This window comes from Heteronotia binoei, chromosome 21, assembly GCF_032191835.1.
Source record: "Heteronotia binoei isolate CCM8104 ecotype False Entrance Well chromosome 21, APGP_CSIRO_Hbin_v1, whole genome shotgun sequence".
Taxonomy (NCBI): domain Eukaryota; kingdom Metazoa; phylum Chordata; class Lepidosauria; order Squamata; family Gekkonidae; genus Heteronotia; species Heteronotia binoei.
Window position 1 is genome coordinate 150,235,640 of NC_083243.1, and position 20,100 is coordinate 150,255,739.

At 40.1% G+C, this 20,100-nt stretch overlaps 1 protein-coding gene across 3 annotated transcripts in view; it reads right to left on the minus strand.

Annotated features, from left to right (window-relative positions):
- Positions 1-1,668: 1,668 nt before the first annotated feature.
- PLEKHA7 (pleckstrin homology domain containing A7) overlaps positions 1,669-20,100 on the minus strand; it is a 229,943-nt gene continuing 211,511 nt past the window's right edge. For 2 of the 3 annotated variants that reach the window (XM_060262613.1, XM_060262615.1), the window contains 4 exons: positions 19,230-19,382; positions 11,532-11,665; positions 10,593-10,735; positions 1,669-2,582 (listed from right to left, as the gene is read on the minus strand). In XM_060262613.1, the coding sequence (XP_060118596.1) occupies positions 2,560-2,582; positions 10,593-10,735; positions 11,532-11,665; positions 19,230-19,382 (453 nt within the window). In that variant the 3' untranslated portion in view covers positions 1,669-2,559. Of the gene's footprint in view, positions 2,583-7,146; positions 7,250-10,592; positions 10,736-11,531; positions 11,666-19,229; positions 19,383-20,100 lie in introns of all 3 variants that reach the window. The other variant, XM_060262614.1, reaches the window with a different exon arrangement.

The following is a 20,100-nucleotide window of genomic DNA, read 5'->3' on the forward strand; positions in this document are numbered from 1 at the left end:
GCCTTCCACTGACTGATCACTAGATTGAACTCCCCCCCCCCCACTTTCACCACCTAAATGTTCAAAGAGCTTGTTTATACATGATAAAGGGCTCAGTGCTTTCAGTACGATCTTTAAAATATAGAATGACAGTACCCCTCACAAAACTGCACTACAAAAGTACAAGCGAATAGTGGCTTGTCATGTAGGCCAAAGAGTCAAATTCAAAAGCATGGGTACACAAATGCAAGCTGTCCAGTTGTTTGTATTTTGATTGATATCTTGCTATTCTATGTCTCTTACTTTGAGAAGCCAACATTACACTAACATCCTGAGCTAATTTTTTTCACATTGACTTCTTACTTCTTTTATACTGCAAGAATTCATCAGTAAGCGGCAGTCAGGGCCTTCCTAATTCTCATCCATAAGAAAGCAAAGTCCTCGGTTTCCCACTGTACACACATATACACTTCTAACAAAAGAGACTGGGATGATCTTGCAATTGGAGATTTTGGCATCTCAAAGCTAACTAGCAGTCAATCTATGCTGCATTTTCCACAGGAAAGTCATCTCTACATAGTGAACGTTCAGCAGTTGCAAATCTTGACCAGTTTATTGTGGGTTGGCTCCAGTGCAAGTATAACAGATGTTACCCCCTTTTCCCTTTCCCCAGCTGCCCTTTTCAATCCTGTGGTTGTGCGAGTCAAATGGATTAATAGCCAGACTGGTTGGTGGCTTGCAGTAAGGAGAGCTCCATGGATGGAAGAATGATTTTGTTCCCTTGACCCATTCGCCTGTCCTGTATCATCATTAGTCCATGTGGATCCTATGAGCCTGGGAATCAATTTTCCTAGAGTCAAAAAGGACTCTTGTTTGGAAATGAAAGCAGGAAAATCCATGACTGTCAATGCCTTCTGTTGAAGGATCCCTGGATCTGCTTGGAGTCTCCATGAACACTGGATTTTTCATTGTGGCAGCTGACAGCATCTTGAAGTGATGGGGCCATTCACCATGGTCTTCTTGTGGAAAGTGCAATGTAGTTTTAAGGCTACCACATTATAAACTCTACAACTAGACCAAATTATTTTATATTGGATTTTATAATGAATTATTTATACCTTCAGTTTAAAAAGAATATTACAGCCAAATGTTCCAAAAAAAGTAAGTAAAAGTTCACAAAAAGTTTAGAATTTACTTTTTGCTGAATTCAACCCAGTGCAAACAGCATTTTTGGAGACCTGCAGTCTACACAGTTCAAGCACACACAGACAGTTTTTTAAGTAAAGAAACATCAGCAATTCATTTAACTCTTGTCTTATTAATGGTCAGCCTTTTGCTGAAGACTCAAGAAAATACATTGTTTCAGCAAGACTGTGGGCACAAGATGAATTAACACAAAATACATAAATTTAAAGGATTGGATTTTTTTTACTTTTTGTTACTGAAAAATGAGGGAAAAGTACAGATATTTATTAATGAAATGCCATATTCTATTAATGGTTTTGTGGCATAGTTTGAAAGTGATGATTCAGTCTAGGTACAGCAACCACTAGCTAGAATTCTCACAGGAATTAGTTTAAACCTTCTTCAACATCTTGGTTTAGCATAAAGATACACAAGCAGAACAAAAGGCCATTACAAAGAATGAGAAGTCTATGTGTATCTCCAGCTACCTTCTTTGCACAAGTACTGAAGTTCAGAGCCTCTAATGGCCTGCTGTGTTCTCTGCAAATGACATGGTCATGCCTTGATGAGGAGAGAAAAAGAAGCCAGAACTCTGTTAATCCATGTGGGAGTTCTCTGGGCATGGGCACTATTCCTACAGTGGGACTAAATTGCCCCCTAAATATTCTGAACCTTTGTTTAAAAAATGTGTTTCTAAAAAGAACTGCATTACGTTATTGGACTGGCCTATGTCAGAGTTATAACAGAAAAACAGTTTACTAATTAATAGCAATTTGCAAATTTTATTTCTGCCTTTTGGTATTTACATGAGATTCCAGAAACATCAAAATTTTAAATACTTGAATAATATTCCATTTGATTGTTAACTCCTGGTCACAAAGGCTTTATCAACTCTGAAAAACTAGAAAAATACTCATTACTCTCATGTGAATGCTACCATGTACTTAAAAATTGCCTTTTAAAAACAAAAGCAAAAAAACTGTCTTCACAACATGCGTTTGAATTTAAGGATACTTTAAAAAATGAATGCAGCCCTTGGTGTGTGTTTTTTTAAAAAACCAATGTAATATATATTCTGTTTCTAAAAATACACCGGCCACAATCCAGCATACCCTGAAGACCTATGGAAATCAATAGGGCATGAATGAATTTACCTATATGGTGGGTTGTGGCCAATGTTAGTAGGTTACACAGTATACTAAAAGTGCTATTTATGTAAAAGTCCAGATCAAAGATAAACTAAATTGTTCTCTTGTGTATGTGTAGAAAATCCCTCATTGCAGTTATTTGTACAATGTGTTCAAAGAAAGATTAAGGTTGAAAGGAAGCTAATGAAGGTAAGTCTGTTATCTTCCTTGTTGTCCTCCTTCAAGTCATTGCTGGTTAATAGAGATATCAGCGATCAGTCACTGCTTTTGCTATCATGAAAAGAAACAGAAAATGGTTAACAGATATTGCCAAACCTTTCTGACAACACAGATATTCAAGATGGCATGAGTTTTTTGAAAGCCTTAGAATGGGAACGTAGATTAAGCACGTATTTGAAAGCATGCGATCATGGCAGCTTTGAAAAAGTGCCCTGAATAATTCTTACAATATAATAAATAACCATCTCCTTCCTACTTTTTTTGGAAAATATGATAGAAATTTAGGGACACTTCAGTGATGAGTAGGGTTGCCAGGTTGACTTACCTGGCCAGTGGGGTCTTCCGACATCCTTCTGGGAGATTGTAAGTCATACTGGACATTTTCTGGCCTGCTTCCAGTTTGGGGCCTACTTCCAGTTGGGAGTGACACTCTGGTTTTTGGGCACAACTCTATGGTAAATTTGGGCATAGAGTTTGGCCAAAAAACCAGAGCATCACCCCCAACTGGAAGTAGGCCTGAAACCATAAGCTGCCCGAAATTGGAAGCAGGACTGAAAGGGTCAGTTGAGGGTGTAATTTACCCTAGCTGGCTGGCAGTAGGCAAGAGCCTGCGTAAGCGGGGTTCCCCCCCCCCCCCACTGGGGGACTGGCAACCCTAGCAATGAGCCTACAGCCATTGCCACTGTGGCCTGGGTCCAAGTCAAGAGATCCTGTGCTCACTGCCAGCACTGCAGAAGGGGTACCATCACCATCCTGCATCACTGGAGCTTTTACAATTACTTTAAATATCAGCAACTTAATATTGTTATAACAATATGTAAATCAGGTTCTCTAAATTATCAGCCTCCATTAAAAAAATATTTCTTCAACTCCTTCCACTATGAGAAAAGATTTCTACAACACAGGGGCCGGGAATTCAGATAGATACAGTGTTATAACAATGTAATGATGTTTAATTGCCAGTTAGAAAAATAAAAAAGCTCTCCAGTGTTGTTGTTGGTGGGGCCTAGGAATGGCTGCTGTGAGGACAGGCATAGAAAATGGCTGGGACAATATGAACTTTCCTGCCCACATGGCAGCCACGCAGCTTTGCTGTGATCTTTGTTAAACTTTGCAGCTAAGTAGTTTTGGGGAAATTGAAGAAAAGTCAAGGGAAGCCTAGGAGGTATACAAATGCAACACAATGCTGTGGAGAGGCTGTGAAAAATGTTACATCTCAACAGCATCAAAGCCAAGGAATATAACCTGCCTGCAAAAGTCTACTTCTGACAGAGAGGCCAGGAATACTGGAAACATTTCTGCCAGCTCCATAACATGTGGGTTGAGCTTATGTTTCACTTCTAGTTGCAAGATTTCAAAAATAATAAATTTTATTTGTTTTAAATAAACCTATAGATATACAAACGAAAAATGAAACCTTATAAGCATGCAGGTATTTAGGCCTGGGTGTAGCCACAGACACAAGCTGAATGGCAAAAGCCAAAGAGGTCTTGGCCAACAGCTCACAGCTGATCCAGGATCAGTCCAAGACAAGGTTGTCAGTCCCCCAACAGATCCTCTGCTTCTACCTCCTATTTCCTGCTGTTCCAAATGGTGGTGGTAGAAAAAAATGGCTGTTGGGCTGATGGCATTATATCACTTCCAGGGAAAACCCAGACATGGTGTCATGCATCTTTAGGAATTGCCAAACATCAATTAGGAATTGTTCAGCTCAATTACTAGAGAGGCACAATGTCAATTGCAGATTTCCCCCAAACTGATGTCATGCTATCAGCCCAATGACCACTCCCCATGCCCTCCCTCTCCTGCTGGTTGCCAAGCCAGACCTGGCAACCCAAGCCCAGGATGTAGTTTGTTTAATTATATTTATGTATTTATTTAAGGAATTTTTATGCCACCTCTCCTGCTCAACATGGCTTACAATAACAATAAAAACTAACATTAAATGTTATAATTAAAACCAACATTAAAGAAAACCAGCCAGAGAACAAAAAATAAATCATTGAACAGTTTAATTTGATTTTTTAAAAATCAAATTTAAATTAATTTTTTAAAAAAAAAATCAGACTAAAAGCACACTATAAAATAATTTTAAAGTATCATATCCATAATGAAAGTATGAGTAAACAAAAATGTTATGGCCTGGTTCCTAAAAGAAAGGAATGCAGGCACCATGAGCCTCAAACAAAGGGCATTCCACAGCTGAGGTGCCGCTACTCAGCCCTATCTCTGGTTGCCACCTGCCTCAGCACTAAAGGCAGGGGTAGAGATAGCAGGATTCGTGAGACGGATCTTAACTGGCAGACTGCACAATAGTAGAGGAGGTTGGCCCTAAGTACCTCAGCCCAAAGCCATTTAGGGCTTTAAAGACAAGAACCAGCACTTTGAACTATGTCTGGAAACAAATGGACATAATTGTACTCTTACTATTTTCCGTGTATTTAATATTTAAAATGTATATTTGTAAGGGTCACTTCTAGGAGGAAAAGCAGGATAACACACCCAAATAGATAAATAGATATAATATATTCAGGCTTATTAAATTCTGATAGCTATCCAAGTAATCTCAGAACAATTTTAAAATTATTTGATTTCCTATGTATGAGACTTGTTTCCTAAAGTAAAGTCTATTTTTGAAGTCTGTTTTAACAAATGACTTAAGGAATGAAACCCTGAAAAGCCTAAGGTCCTTCCATATGGCAGCAGCAATTCTTTTTGTGACAGCAGATGGGAATGACATCTGCACACCCCACCCCTATGCAACTTGCTGCATTTGCCTCCCCTCCCTCCTCTTCCTCTACTGCTTCTGTGCAGAACCACCAAGGTGGTGGAATTGTGCTGGGCAGTCCCAGCTACCTCCTTTCTCTTTCTCAGCTGAGCCACAGTGTAAGTCTATACTGTGGCTCAGCTGGGAAAAGAAGCTTTTTAAAAGGATTGGAGGGGCATAGGGAGTGTAGCTCTGCTGTTCTTCCCATTTTCACTGTAAGCGGAGTGGCCATATGGACTCTGTCCACTGCCACTGTGCAGTTCCTCCTTTCAGTTGGATCAAAAGAGGTTTCCATGATGTCCATGAGTATAGATGGGTTTAAAAGCAGGTTACAGATTTCATGGAGAATAGGTCTATCAGTGGCTACTAGCCAAGGTAAATTAATAGAACCTCCATATACAAAGGCAGCAAACCTCTGAATATCAGTGCTGGGATACAGTATCAGGGGCCTTTATGCTCTGTTTGTTGGGCCTGCAGAGCATTTGGTTGGCTGCTGTGTGAACTTGTATGCTAGACTAAATTAGGGTTGCTAGGTCCCCCCACACCCTCCCCCCAGCCACTGACAGGACCAGAAGGGTCAGATTGCCAGATCTGGGCTGGGAAGCTCCTGAAGATTTGGGAATTGAGCCTGGGAATGACCAGTACCTCAAGCGGGGTACAATGCCATCTAGTCTACCATCCAAAGCATCCATTTTCTCCAGGGAAACTGATCTCTGTAGTGTGGAGCGGAGCTGTAATTCTGAGGGATCCCCAGGTCCCACCTGGAGGCTGGCATCCCTAGTTGGACCACTTTATTATGATGCAGAAGCCTTTATATTCTGTTAGCTACCAGATTCTTCAAACCTGAATGCTTCACATTTCCTGGTCAAGATGCTAAAGATTTGCAATGAACTCTTGGACAGACAGTCTAACACCCTAGAACTGTGAAGTTGGCTATTATATGTTTAACTGAAGAGTAGTTGCTGGTCCTTTCTTAGTATTTTCTTCAAGTAATTACTTCTTATTTAAAACAATTTCCAAAACAAACAAGGCGCTGAAAAATTAAAGCACCTAAATAAAGTTTCATTGGAAATGTCTAATAACATTTCTTATATAGTTATATTTCCCCTATTTCCCATCTATTTTGTCCACATGCAAATTAGACATTTGCAATTAGATTATAGCCAAAAATCTAATTTCTGTGGCATTGGAGATGTAAAAATTCCAGAAATTCTGAAACTGGGGTGGACATTTTGAGGGGAAACAGAAATATATGCAGTACTTTCATATCAGTTTGAAACTTCGTTTACTGTTAAACATGATTTATATATTAATTAGTATATAAAACTTCAAATGCTTTGTTTTCTAAAGGCAACGTACCCAATATCCGAAAGTGGGCTGCTACCTTAGCACATGTGTCTATTTCTTCCCCTCCTCCCTGCCCCCCCCCCCAATATTACAAAGTCCATCATTAATATGTTTTCAAGGGCTCTCATTGTCTCAGTCTACATGTGAAGAGATTATTTGTGCTACTTTGTAAGCATACTATTTCATCTTAGTACATTATTCCTTAGTGCTTTCTTAGTACATTATTCCTTAGGCTGCTGCTAAAAAGTCAGGTCTAAACATATGACATTAAACATTATTTTATGCCTTGAAGTAGCAGTCAAAACATTTCTCTATCTCGCAGTTCTTATGTATTCCCATAGGCTCATATGCACTTCATAAGAGGATTTTGTTATTGCAGTAGGCAAGAGCACTTAATTTTGCATGCACCAATTAGGATTACATTTAACATTATAGAGTCCAACAATGTCAAAGCATACAGTTAATGGCAATATAGGCAAGCCAAGAGCAGTTAGTTCTTACTTTTAAGGCGTTTAGACAAATGTGTAGTGAAATCCATTGCTTAAGGGGAGTGGTTGAGGTACAGAAGGTGAGGGTGCATTAGATTGGTAGGTCAATTGTGGAGCTAGAAGGGATCATACACAGGAATTAGGCACTATGATTTTACATATGCGCACACGTACATACACAGAAACAGACACGTGCTTGACGTCACAGTAGAGCCATCCTTGGGTGAGCTATGTACTTTTAGTATTCTGTGCATTAAAAAGTATACAAATTCTTCACCCAACAAAAACAAGATCTGTGATGTGATTACTTTTGAAATCTAATCTAGTTACTTGTTGTGCTTGTATTTTCTGCTTGCAGTGAAAAGGGGCAAAAAAATCCACTGGAGCTTTTGCTCACCTCTCCTTTCCAAGACATTGCCCTTAAGTGATGTTGCTCTGAGCTCTTTTCTATTCTATTTAAGTGAAAATTGAGATTCTCACAATGTATGCCAGTATGAACTGCTGCTTCTTATTGAGCAGCACTGAGCACTCTTATAATTGTCTCCCACTGACGAAAGAGTCTCAGGCTTCTTGTTTTCCTTTCCTTTGAAATAGTCACATACCTCAAAACGCTACTAGGAAGAGAAATTTCTTTCTACTGCTATAATGGCAGAAGCCCTTCCTTATGCAATTCTGGAACTTTCTTCCCCTAGAGGAACATCAAAACCAGAGCCAGATTAACTTCCTGAAGTGCTGACTTCCCTTTGGGAATAGACTTGTAATGGCTAAGTAAAGCAGGTCTTGGGCCTTGGTGATCATTCATATGTACACACAACTGGATAACCAGTCAGTTCCTATTTACCATTACCACCAAAAATAACTACGTATGATAACTCAATTATTCTATGAATATTTAAAATTGTTATTTGTCCTGATAGAAATAAAAAATAGCAAATAAAATGAGACAATAGACAGGCTACTGGGCAGTTTGGAGGCAATGCTGGCCCTGACATATCAACTAAAAATGTCACTGAAAGTATTAGTTAGGCACTAAAGCATTAAGGTAGCTGGGAAGTAATAATGAGTAGTAGCAGGAACTCATTTGCATATTAGGCCACACCTCCTAATGCCACCATTGTTTCACACAGGGCTTTTGGTAGAAAAAGCCCAGCAGGAACTCATATACATTTTAGGCCACAACCCCTGATGCCAAGCCAGCTAGAACTGCATTCCTGCTTAAAAAAAGCCCTGTTAACAGCTTCGTTTTCACCCACTGTTTCTGTATCATACTAGGAGTCTTAATGCATGTTGTGCAGTGCAAATAATTTTTTCCCCTTTTACCATACTGGGCTTTAGGGAGATACATATACCTAAAATTTCAATAACAATTCCCACCAAAACCAATTGCTAGTTTTAAATCTTGGGACAGAATTAACAGCCAAGTGTCAGCATTTTATTTTTATGAACAAAAAAGAGATGAGAGGATGTACTAAAAGACATAATGGTAAAGCATAGCATATGTAGAGCAGGGAACACATATGGACTTTCACTGATGACAGGACAGAATCAGATCTTATTCATAGGTGCATTGCTGCAGGGAAGCATGGCCTTGTACACTAAACTGATAGATTCCCTCAGTAAACAGAGAAACTACCAGGAGAGCATGGCACATAGAAGCTGTGTTGACATCATGCTGAATAAGTAATTCTCCATCTTTAAAATGTCTATCCAAGTTTTTGTAGCATGTTGCAAACTATTTTAGATTGGGCTCTTTTGATTTTTGCCATTTTCATCTCTAGATCTTAATCAGTCAGTACGCTTAGGACAGGGATGTCAAATGTGCGGCCTGCAGGCTTGATCTGGCCTCTATAGGGCTTCTGTCTGTCCCCCGAGGAACTGCCTATAGTCTGCTTCCTTCTCCTTCTCTCCTGCTTCTGTTGTCACCATTTTTGTTTTTCTATGTGGGACTGAGGCAGCTGAGCAAAGCAGCCTCTCCTTGCTCTTTCCCTCTCCCCCTCCCTCTTCTGCAAGGGAGGGGGAGGGAGGAGGAGCCTCAGCCAATGGAGGAGTTTGGCTCTGCAGCTCTTCTGTGCGATTGAAAGAGCACAGCTAGAGGCTTCTCCTCCCTCTCCCTCCCTTGGGGAAGAGCGATATGCTGCTTTGCTGGCTGCCTCAATCCCACAGGAGAAATACAAAAAGCACCTGTAAGACCAACACAGTTTTATTCAAGGTAAGTAAGAATTTTTTGCCTTGCTTCTCCCTCTCCCATACATTGCAGTCTCTCTATTCTTGCATTGCCTCATAGGAGTTGCAGTTGTTTTTCTGGGGAAGACTATAGCTTTGTAGATAAACACATAGCCTGAGGTCTATGTCTGTGTCATTTATTTATTTAATGGTACCGTCATGGTACCTTCACGTGTTCCTGATCAGCACAAAGCAACTTATGTACAAAACCTCACAATGCCCAGCTATTTCATGTTTTCCCCTGGGTCCTAGGGCACAAAGCATTGACCATAAGGTTTCTGTAATGAATGTCAATAAATCAAAAGTAGGTTTGCAGCTTACAGATACACACCTGAACAGCATACTCAAGATTGCTACAGCACAGACATTGTCTCCAGATTTTGATGCAATAATTCAGCGCAAGAGGTATCAGTTATCAGGAACTGTTAAATAAAATATTGCAAGAGTGCAAATGCTTTAAGAATGAGGTGTTAAAAAATCCTTGTTTTTCTGTGTTCTTTATAAAGCTTATATCTCTACTGCCTGGGTTCAATCCTGGCGGAAGATGGGTTCAGGTAGCCAGCTCAAGGTTGACTCAGCCTTCCATCCTTCTGAGATTGATAAAATAAGTACCCAGCTTGCTGGTGGGAAAGTGTAGATGACTGAGGAAGGCAATGGCAAACTACCCCATAAAAAGTCTGTCAAGAAAATGTCATGATGTGATGTCACCCCATGGGTCGGTAACAACCCAGTGCTTCAACAGGCAACTACCTTTACCTTTTTAACCTGGCATTGCATTTTATGACACATATGGCCTGGCCTGACAAGGTCTCATTTATGTCAGATCCAGCCCTCATAACAAATGAGTTTGACACCCCTGATTAGGAACTGATTAGAAGGACCACCATGCTTTATTTTGAAACAATTCCTGTTTAAATACCAACTGGCCTGCTTCCTCTCTTTACTCCTCACCTCACACACTGCTTCTGAGACATCCAGACAACCTCCCTGACAGTGACCACAGCACAGATTAATATGGCAGAGGCGAACAGTACAAGACATACAGTGGCTCTAATCTGCACTGGAATACATCCAAATAGTGCTAGTTTGGGTATGCCTATCAGTGCTGACAAAGGTTTAGGTTTTTCATTGGTCCATACTGCTGAGCAGAAGTATCACAGAATCTAAGAAGCTGTAGCAGGAGGAATAAAAGATAACATTGTCACAGACTTTGCTTTATAAATAACTGAGCAATACCTGCCACCTCCTTGCTCCGCTGAGAGGCTTCAGAAGCCAGTGCGTATGATATGGTAATGATGCGTTCTTGTTCTTGCAACTGTGAATCTAAATTAGCTGAGTTGTGTTTGTCCTGAGAAACTGGAAGCTGTAGGTTGTGCATACTAGGAGGAAAATGGGGAGGGGAGAATTAATCATAAGAGCATTCCCTGTACACAACATACACTTCACATCCACGGTCCAAAGTGGAAATGTCTTCAATGTCTCACAACGTCCTAAAATCTAGGGATTCGACAGAAGATAGTGTTAGTCTCTGGTTTACATTTGAACTTTCCATTTTTCAAAGTTGGTTAAAATATTTGGCAGCATTAGGAGAGAGGGAGGGGAGGAAGGAGAAATGATCTATTGCTTTTTTGTTTAAACCAACACCATCTGATTATCATAAACTGTGGTGCAGATATATGAACTGAAACAGTTCTGATGTATATGAAGTGGGTTAGGTTATTCTGATGGTTACCAAACTTCAATGCAAAGAAAAGTGTAAATCAGGTTTAGAAACACAGCAAATAACTGCTAAAGTCTGACCACTGTTGCCAAGCACAATCAACACTACTGTTAAATCTTGTGTGTGCACCACTGGCACTAACTGTGGATTAGATCTGAAGAACCATAAACAGAATTTTAAAAATTGCTAGAATTGTTCCATAAATGCTTACGCTTGCTGTGGAAATTCACTCAGTTCTATAGCAGTTAATTGTTTCTACCAGTGTGAGTGATTTCACAAGCTATACATATTCTCTTGTGCAAATCGAAGTACAAACATTCTTTACAAAACATGCAATTGGTTTTCAGTGTATTTGCTCTTATAAATATAGTATATACAATTATACCTATGTGTTATGTTTTGGGAGCATTGACTTCTTAAAAACAAACAAGATTCACAGAACATAGAAATCTGACCTTGATTTAGTAAGAATATTCTTTATTTTCTCTGCCTTACGGTGCCTTGCTGCTAATTCTTCTGGAGTGAGAGGCTCTTCAGGCTCCAGGTCAACATAACGCTCTGGAATTGCAACCTTTTCAGGTTTTGATAACTAAGGGTGAGGGGAGGAATTGTTATATAATTGTCATGATCGCTAGATATAGAAATTACAATCAACTGCAACCTGCAATACAAAATCCACAGAATAATGGGCAATAGCCACTTTAATATTTCTGTTATCACGTTCTACCAGTCCGGTCTAATTTGTAACATAATATACTTGTATGGTTAATTCCAAATGCTCTCTCAACATTTTCTCAAAATAATTATTTAATACTGAAAAACAATATAATTGTTACAAACCCAGAATTTTCAGGATGTAATACTTTATCTGCCCTGATCCGGATACCCTAGAGTAGCCCAATCTTGTCAGATCTCAGAAGCTAAGCAGGGTTGGCCCTGGCTAAAATTGGACGGGAGATCACCAAGGAATATCAGGATCATGACTAATGGTGTGCAAAAAACTCCCAAAAGGTTCAGGTACTGAACCACAAAAATATCAGTATTTCCCAATATTCCCAAATCCCAACATTGGTATGGTATTCAGGTTTGAGAAATATTTGGGAAACCCAATTTTTTCAGCTCCATTATACCCTGCAGGGACCATTACAGTTAATGGTCCCCATACAGTATAATGGAGAATTGATCTGGGGGTATTTTGAGGCTTGAGTGGGCTGTTTTTTTGAGGTAGAGACACCAGATCTGCCACATAGCTGCTAGTCCCTCTTCTAACCCCCCCCCCCAAATTTCAAAAAGATTGGACCAAGGAATCCAATTCTTTTTTTTTAAAATAATTTAACATTTTTTATTATAACATTGCACAACAACAAAAAGAAGACAACAACAATAAACAACCAAAGAAATAACAACTAAACAACAATTCAGCATTTACAACAATAACAACAACAAAAAAGATGTTATTCATAATCCTATATACATTTTATCTTCTGGAGCGAATATACAAGAAACTAAATATTTGTAATATTAATATCTCTATTCAAGACCATTCAAATCCCAATTTTTTTGCCCATTCATACATTGGATACCACGTTTTCTCACACTCTTCCATGTTCCCGTCATTCAATCTACATGTTAACATATCCATTTCTGCAGCATTTAAAAGATTTAACATAAACTCTCTTTTGGATGGTATCTGAGACGTTTTCCAATATTTAGCAAATAAGGTCCTCGCTATTGTAATAATATAAAACAATAACTTTTTCGCTGTTTGAGATATAGGGATTTTACATATGTTCAAAAGGTACAGTTCTGGCACATGCGGGATATTAATCTTTAACATCTTTTTACACCAGAGCGAAACTTGCACCCAGTATTTTTTTGCAAGGTCACATTTCCACCATATATGGAACAAAGAACCTTTTACTTTACCACACTTCCAGCATTTATCCGATACATTTGGGAAGGCTTTGGAAAGCCTTTCTGGGGTAAAATACCATCGATGAGCCATCTTATATAGATTTTCTTTTAGCTGGGCAGATTTTGTCAATCTTAAATTCTCTTTCCATATTTTCTCCCATTCGCTTAATTCGATGGTATAACCAAAATCCTGTAACCATTTAATCCAATTTTCCTTCACATTTTCGTCTTGCATTTTCAAATCGAGTAACCAGTTATATATTTTTGAAGTAAGTTTCCGGTCAGTTCCTAGTATAATGCAATCAAATTCATTTAACTTTTTGGAGAATCCTACTTCGTTGTCCTTTTTATATCTTGATTCAAGGAATCCAATTCTATGAGCCCCAAAACAAGGTGCCTCATCCTCCATTGATTTCAATGGAGGGGAAAAGGCATTCAGAGGGATTGCATTCCTTTTAAATGCCATCTCCAAGAGAATTCCAAAGGCATTTACAGGACTCACGGTACCGTTAAACACCTTCCAGTTGAACACAGTGAGTTCACCTAGAAGACATTTAAAGGGACCACAAGTCCTTTAAACACGGTTGGAGTCCTCTAAGCCATGCATGACTGGGAGATGGCATTTAAAGGACTGTGATCCCTTTAAATGCCCTTTGTCCATCTATCTAGCGGTCCCCAAAACTGACCATTTCATATAGGTGAGCAATATTCAACTGAATCAGTACCCTCCCCACCCCCCACCCCAAATAGCAGTAAGGTATTTTCTAGGTATTATCCATAGTCATGACACAGAGGCAGACAATGGCCAACCACCTCTACTCTAAACTGCTTGGAAAACATGGGGGGGGGGGCTGCTTGAAGCCAATTTTCACCATCACCGATACTTTATGAAGCACTAACTGTACAATCGTTCTCACCAGGAGTCATTTTGTAGAAAAAGAGGTGCCAGAGCTCATTAGCATAACTCATTTGCATATGCCACACACTCCTGATGTCACCAGAAGTTATACTAAGTTGTATCAGCTCAGCATCTAACTCAGTGATTCCCAACTGGGGTACCCTAAACACTTCCTAGGGGTACAGCAAGATAGTAGATGTACCATGACACCATTCAAACCCCCCTGCCACTTCCCTCCAACCAGGCTGGCCAGATGCAGGGCGACTGCTGTATGCCCACACAAGGAGGCTCTGCCTGGCCCCACCTCCTCGGCATCCTCCTTTTTGCACAGGCTGTGATCAGTAGCGGGCAGTGAGCAGAGCAGCACAAGTTGCCTGCTGCTACTGCTGCTGATGCCCGACACCTCTGCCCTTTTTTCGCCAAGCCCCCAGACAGATCACCCAGCTGCTTTCCTCCTTCTCTGTCCCTCGGACTGACAGCTGGGTGCCACAGCCAGCCCTAGTACTGAGTTGACAGCAGACTGGTAAGCAGCAAGTTCAGCAACATGCCGTGCCACGAGGAGGATAGTTGGGGAAGTTGGCTGGGCGGGTCTTGGGGGACAGGGCTCTTGAGGCTGCTGTGCGCGATTCCACGTGCACAGAGGAAGCAGGAGGCAGCAAGGCAAGGCACAGAGCCAGGACTACTGGGAGATAAGTGGGTCGAGGGGACAGGGAGGTTAGACAGAGAGCAGGCGCCATGTGGGCGATGGCAAGAACTCTGTCCCTCTTCTCTGAGGCACCTAAAATGGTGGGTGCTGAACTGGTGCAAAATGGACCCCCTCCCTCACAGGTGTGGGGAGAGAGCCTCCTACGAGTCGCACTAACTTGCAGCATAACTTTCCCAGGCAAGTCAGCTCCTCAGCTCCTGTTTACTCTTTTAATAATCTGAAAGAATAGCACTGAGTATTTAGACATGTTTTCTAATTAGGCTTATTTTGGAGTAGCCACTCTTGGATAAATGGCTGCAAAGTTGTAGTGCTCCCAATCAAGGGCTAACCATACTGCGTTAAGCAGAGTCACACCCTAAACCCACTGACACCGATTAATTTAGAAGGATAAACCTCCATTTAGGATTGCACTGTTAACCTGTTTTTTCCTACATGCTACTCATATTGATTTTAAGAACTCACATTGGAACTTTGACTGTAAAGACTATACTGGCTAGATGAAGCATTCAGTTAAAATGTGCTTTCTTCTGCTGCCAGTCATATTTTAATGAACCCATATTGTTATCTGATGAAGTGTGCTTTTAGCGTACAAAGGCTTACTTTCACAAGTTGAGCATTCCAGGCTAGTATCAGTTTTGACACTGAAAATTGTTGTGTTGCAGTTTGGTGGGCGTTTATAAATTGCATTCAGAACAGTTTCTTAACATTACTGTTGAGACTTGCATCTGATGTGTGCTTTGAAGAATTTTAAAATATCACACTATTCTGTCTTAATTACCGTAGTTTAAATTACATTCATTTTCACATCATTAACTAATGAATAAACAGAAACTTATCAGCAATAAACTATTATGTCTCTCACGTAACTAGAAAGTAAATCAATTTTTAAAGAATAAGTGTTTCCTTCAAGGGTACCGTGAGATATGAAGAGAGAGGTCAAGGGTACCGCTATGTCGAAAAGGTTGGGAAACACTGATCTAACTTAAAATGCTTCTTGAGTTATAGCTGTCATAATAAAACCTTACTCCCATCATACTTCTTAAATTACATTCTCCTATACTGCCACAGTGGCATGAAGATTTCCATCTGTCTGCTTTATATGTTTGGGTTACTTTCCCAGTTTTGGGGGGAAAATATTAGAAAGTTTGTCAAATCTAAAAGTTCAAATTCTCACAATGGAGCCCAGAAGCAAGTTTTTTTTTTGGGGGGGGGGGGTGGTGGTGGTAAGAAAGAGCACAATAAAATTTAGAGGATCCAGAGCTCCACTCCTATGAGCTCCTGCCCAAAACGAGGCCTGGGAAAGTCCCCACAGCCTATCCTCTTTTCTTGCTTCCTTTTGGGTGCTCTCCAGTTCCCACCTGGAGGGTGGCAACCCTAGTCCCCCTGGAGGAAATGGTTGCTTTGAAGGATGGAGTCTATGGCACTGTACCCTTCTGACATCTCTCCCCCTCCTCAAACCCCATCCTCCCCAGTCTGTATCCCCTTTAGAATTTTTCTAACTTTCCCGCACAACAGCCAACCTACCTTTATCTGCCCCTCTGTCTTAAGCTTTCCTTCTCTCCACTACAGCAGCTTCTACCAAGGAAAACTGGCTCAGTTGTGTGGTGCTGGCCAGTGGGCCAGGCCCACTTTCTTGATAGGGAACCTACAAGGAGGTGGAACCTCACCTTCTGCTTAATTCCCCTACCCATGCTATTTTCTCTTTCCCAGGCAACCTCCCAGATCCAGATGATACAGATCTGTCCCTCTGGAGAAAATGGCTGCTTTGGAGGGTGGACTCTGACATAATAGCTGACTGAGGCTTCTCCCTTCCCCAAACCCTGCACTCTTCAGGCTCTACCACAAAATCTCCAAGAATTTCCCAGTCCAGAGCTGTCAACTCTAGTTAGGCCTGACCCCAATGAGTCTCTCTAAAAGGTCAAACTAGGCCTGGAAAGGGCCCTGCCCCCTCCCCATGCCTTTTACTGTCAGAACCAAGCCTTGAATACTGTGGTTTTCTAGTAACAGCCACTAAAAGCTACAGCTGATCCTTTGATCATTTTGGGGTTTTTAAACCACCAAAATTGTGTTTGTTTTTTTAGATTTTATTTTTCTGCAAACCTAGGGCGTTTTTTAGGTTGTAGAAATGTCTTGCCCATTCACAGCTCCAATCACCGGATTTAAGTTTCTGCCAATAAGGATGTCAACAGGGTTGCATTTTTATTCAATCCCTTAATGACCTGGCTATTCAGTTGTCTGGTCCTGACTGCCATAGTCCAAAACTTGGTGCATTACATGTACCCTTGTTACTTTATGCTGACGATACGGTGCTGTTGTCCTGCTCTAGAGTGGGCTTAAGACGTCTGTTGTCCTGTTGTGTTCTGTATTTTATTAGTAATAAGCTCCAGCTCAATTATAAGAAGTCCAAAATCTTAGTTTTCTCAAAAAAATGGAGACTTTACAAATGGGTTATTGATGGTAAAGAGATAGAGCAAATCAAGTATTTTAAATACTTAGGTGTTTATTTTCAATATAATGTGACTTGGTCTACCCATCGCAAGTATGCAGTGAAGATAGCTAACATCAGTGCATCTGCCATAGCTCGCTTTTTTAATGGCAGAGGTAACCAATTTGTGCCAGCTGCCATAAAAATATTCAAAGCCAAAGTGATTTCACAACTTCTGTATGGCATCCCAATTTGGATTGGATCTTATGAAAATGCTATCAAACGTGTCCAATCCAAATTCTTGCGTAAAATTCTGGGCATGGCAAAATGTGTCCCATATTCAGTTATCTGCTTAGAAACTGGCATGTCTTTAATGGTTACTAGTGCATGGCTCATGACCTTCAAATTTTGGCTACGCTTGCGCTACAACTCTGAACCGGGGAGCTATCTCTCTCAAAGGCTCTCTGAATTTAATTTGTCAAATTGGTCAGCACAAATTGAGAGAAAAATAAAAGCAATGGGTTTATCCCTAGAACTACTGCTCATGCTGTCTTTCACCACCGCAGTCCAACAAATTAAAAACAGGGTGCTAGATATTGAGCGCCAAGACCTATACAGTCTGGCTAAGAAAACTTGTTTCCCACTGAGTTTTGAGATCTCTCTTAGTACTGGGAAAATGGCCCCATATCTATCCGTCTTGCAGGTGCCACAGCAGTGTAGAGCTTTTTCCCTTGCCAGATGCAATGCCATGCCCTCTGCCATTCTTTATGGCAGATTTAACAAGACAGTCTACTCAGTCAGATACTGTCTCTGTAAGCAAAAATGTGTGGAGTCAGTTACTCATATTCTTCTTTATTGTAATTTGTATACAGATCTTTGTCACAAGTATTTACATCCTCTTTTAGTTAGCATGGTTGATTGTTCTGATGCACTTAAGGTTTATCATCTTTTGAACGATACTTTATCTAGTGTCACTGAGAAAGTGGCTAAGTTTCTTTATTCTGTTTTAAAGGCACGCCAGAGGATATCATAGAAATAGTTTATGTTTATGCTTTTCCTGATGTATATGTATGCAATCGTTCAATTTTATCTTTTTTTTTAACTAATTTGCTCTGATTTGCTCTTCAGATTTTGCTGCCTTCACTATTAGTATACAGATTAGAATGAAAACTCATTTAGAATGCAATCTGCTCAAATGAATCCTCTCTCTCTGCTTTGGAGGATGGAGTCTATGGCACTGAATCCCTTTGACATGTCTTCTTTCATGTGCTTATGTGTTAATATAGGTGTTCTTTTATTCTATTTCCCCCTCACAAATTTGCTAACTTCTTAAGGACTGTTTCAACAATTCTGTTGTGATGTTCTCTGTGTTTAAACAGTTTTTTCTTTGTACAGTTAAGGAAAGGAATCTGGGATGAGACTATGTGTTTAGTGATGTCGGAGAGGCTCAGATGTGTCTTGAAATACAGAGAGCTTGGATAAATGGAAACACATCTTTCCTCCTCACTGAGTAGTCATGAGGAATGTGATCTTGGTGTCCATGTGGCTCAAATAAGAGTGTCAGAATTCCTTAATTTACTTAAGGAGCTGCGTGCTTACAAAACTTTACAATCAGGACAAATTTCTGTTCCTTGCTACTGAAATGTCAGATACGCTTCCTTTAACCACCAGATGGCTCCACAGCTTTTCAGAAATATACTTAGAAGTCAAAGCACCTTGACTTTTCCCCACATAACCTGGAGTGCACAAAGAGAGAGTTCTCTCTCTCTCTCTTGTTTATAGTACAATAATATAGTTCAGATAACTGAGAACTGAATTCAAGGTTTAAGCCCCTGTGCTCCTTCCCTTTTGCATGTAGTTTTACTTTTAGTTTTGCAAACAACAATGTGCTGCCATGTTTGAAGCAAACTATGATTCACACTTTCTCTTCAAACCATGATTCCTTTTGGCTTTGAGAGAAAAGTGCAAACTGCAGGAACTTATGGCTTATGCTAAACTGCAAGCCACATAAGAAAGCATGTAGAAGAAAGACAGAAAAGCCCCCCACGCTCATATCCAAAGAAACAGAATTCTACACATTTTCCTTGCAAACAACTCCCCAGTAAATACCGAAGCTCTTGATTTAATGAAAAACAACAGAAAAAGAGACACCAATAGATACAATTTAGAAAATGGAAATTCAGACATTATACATAATGATAATCTCTTACCTCTTTGCTAATGTCTAAGTTGTAATGTTGAGGTTCTATGTCTTCTTCTGTCACTGATACAGGATCAACTTTTAACCAGTTATTTTCCTCTTTTTCTTCTGGGCGTACTGCCCTTTCCAGTAGCTGTAAGTCAAATTCTTGCTCTCGCTTCCACTAATGACAAATAGGAAACAATTAAAGCTTGTCCACTTTGCTCAATAAAATGTGTACAAACATGCACTATAACCTCAAATTCTGGCTTGATGAAATGGGAAACTAGAACTTACCATAATATTTCCTTTAGACATTCACTTGATGGGTGTCCTTGATGGGGTACTCATTCTCCCTAGCCAGCAGAGGACAATCTAATCTCAGCAAAAAGGCTCTAAAAGACTGGGGGACTCACCGTTCATGTCAGGAACCAAATGTACATTTCAAACTTAGTAATCTTGATGATAAAATGAATCTCTACATTTTCCATGAAAACATTTTAAAAGGACCACTAAATTCAACTACACCATCCTTAGATATCATTATATGAACACATTTGATTCTTACATCCCTATCTCCAGAAAAATGGGTGGGATGGACTGCCATCCAGCAAGCATCTAGAATAAAAATTAAATGTATCCAGACTTTCAGTTCTCTGTGACTGAGTAGTTCTCTTTACTGAGTACTTCAGGAATACAATATGCATTCCATTGGAGCAGGATAATTTTTTATGGTATCTGAAGTAGGAAATATGTATTTTAATATTCCTCATATGGATACTTAGGAACAACTCTGCTATTCCTACATATGAGTCTTGATTTAAATACGATACCCAAGGAAAACCGACTCCATAAGCAAACAAGCAAAAATGTTGGGGAGAAGAGGAAAGAAACTTGAGCCA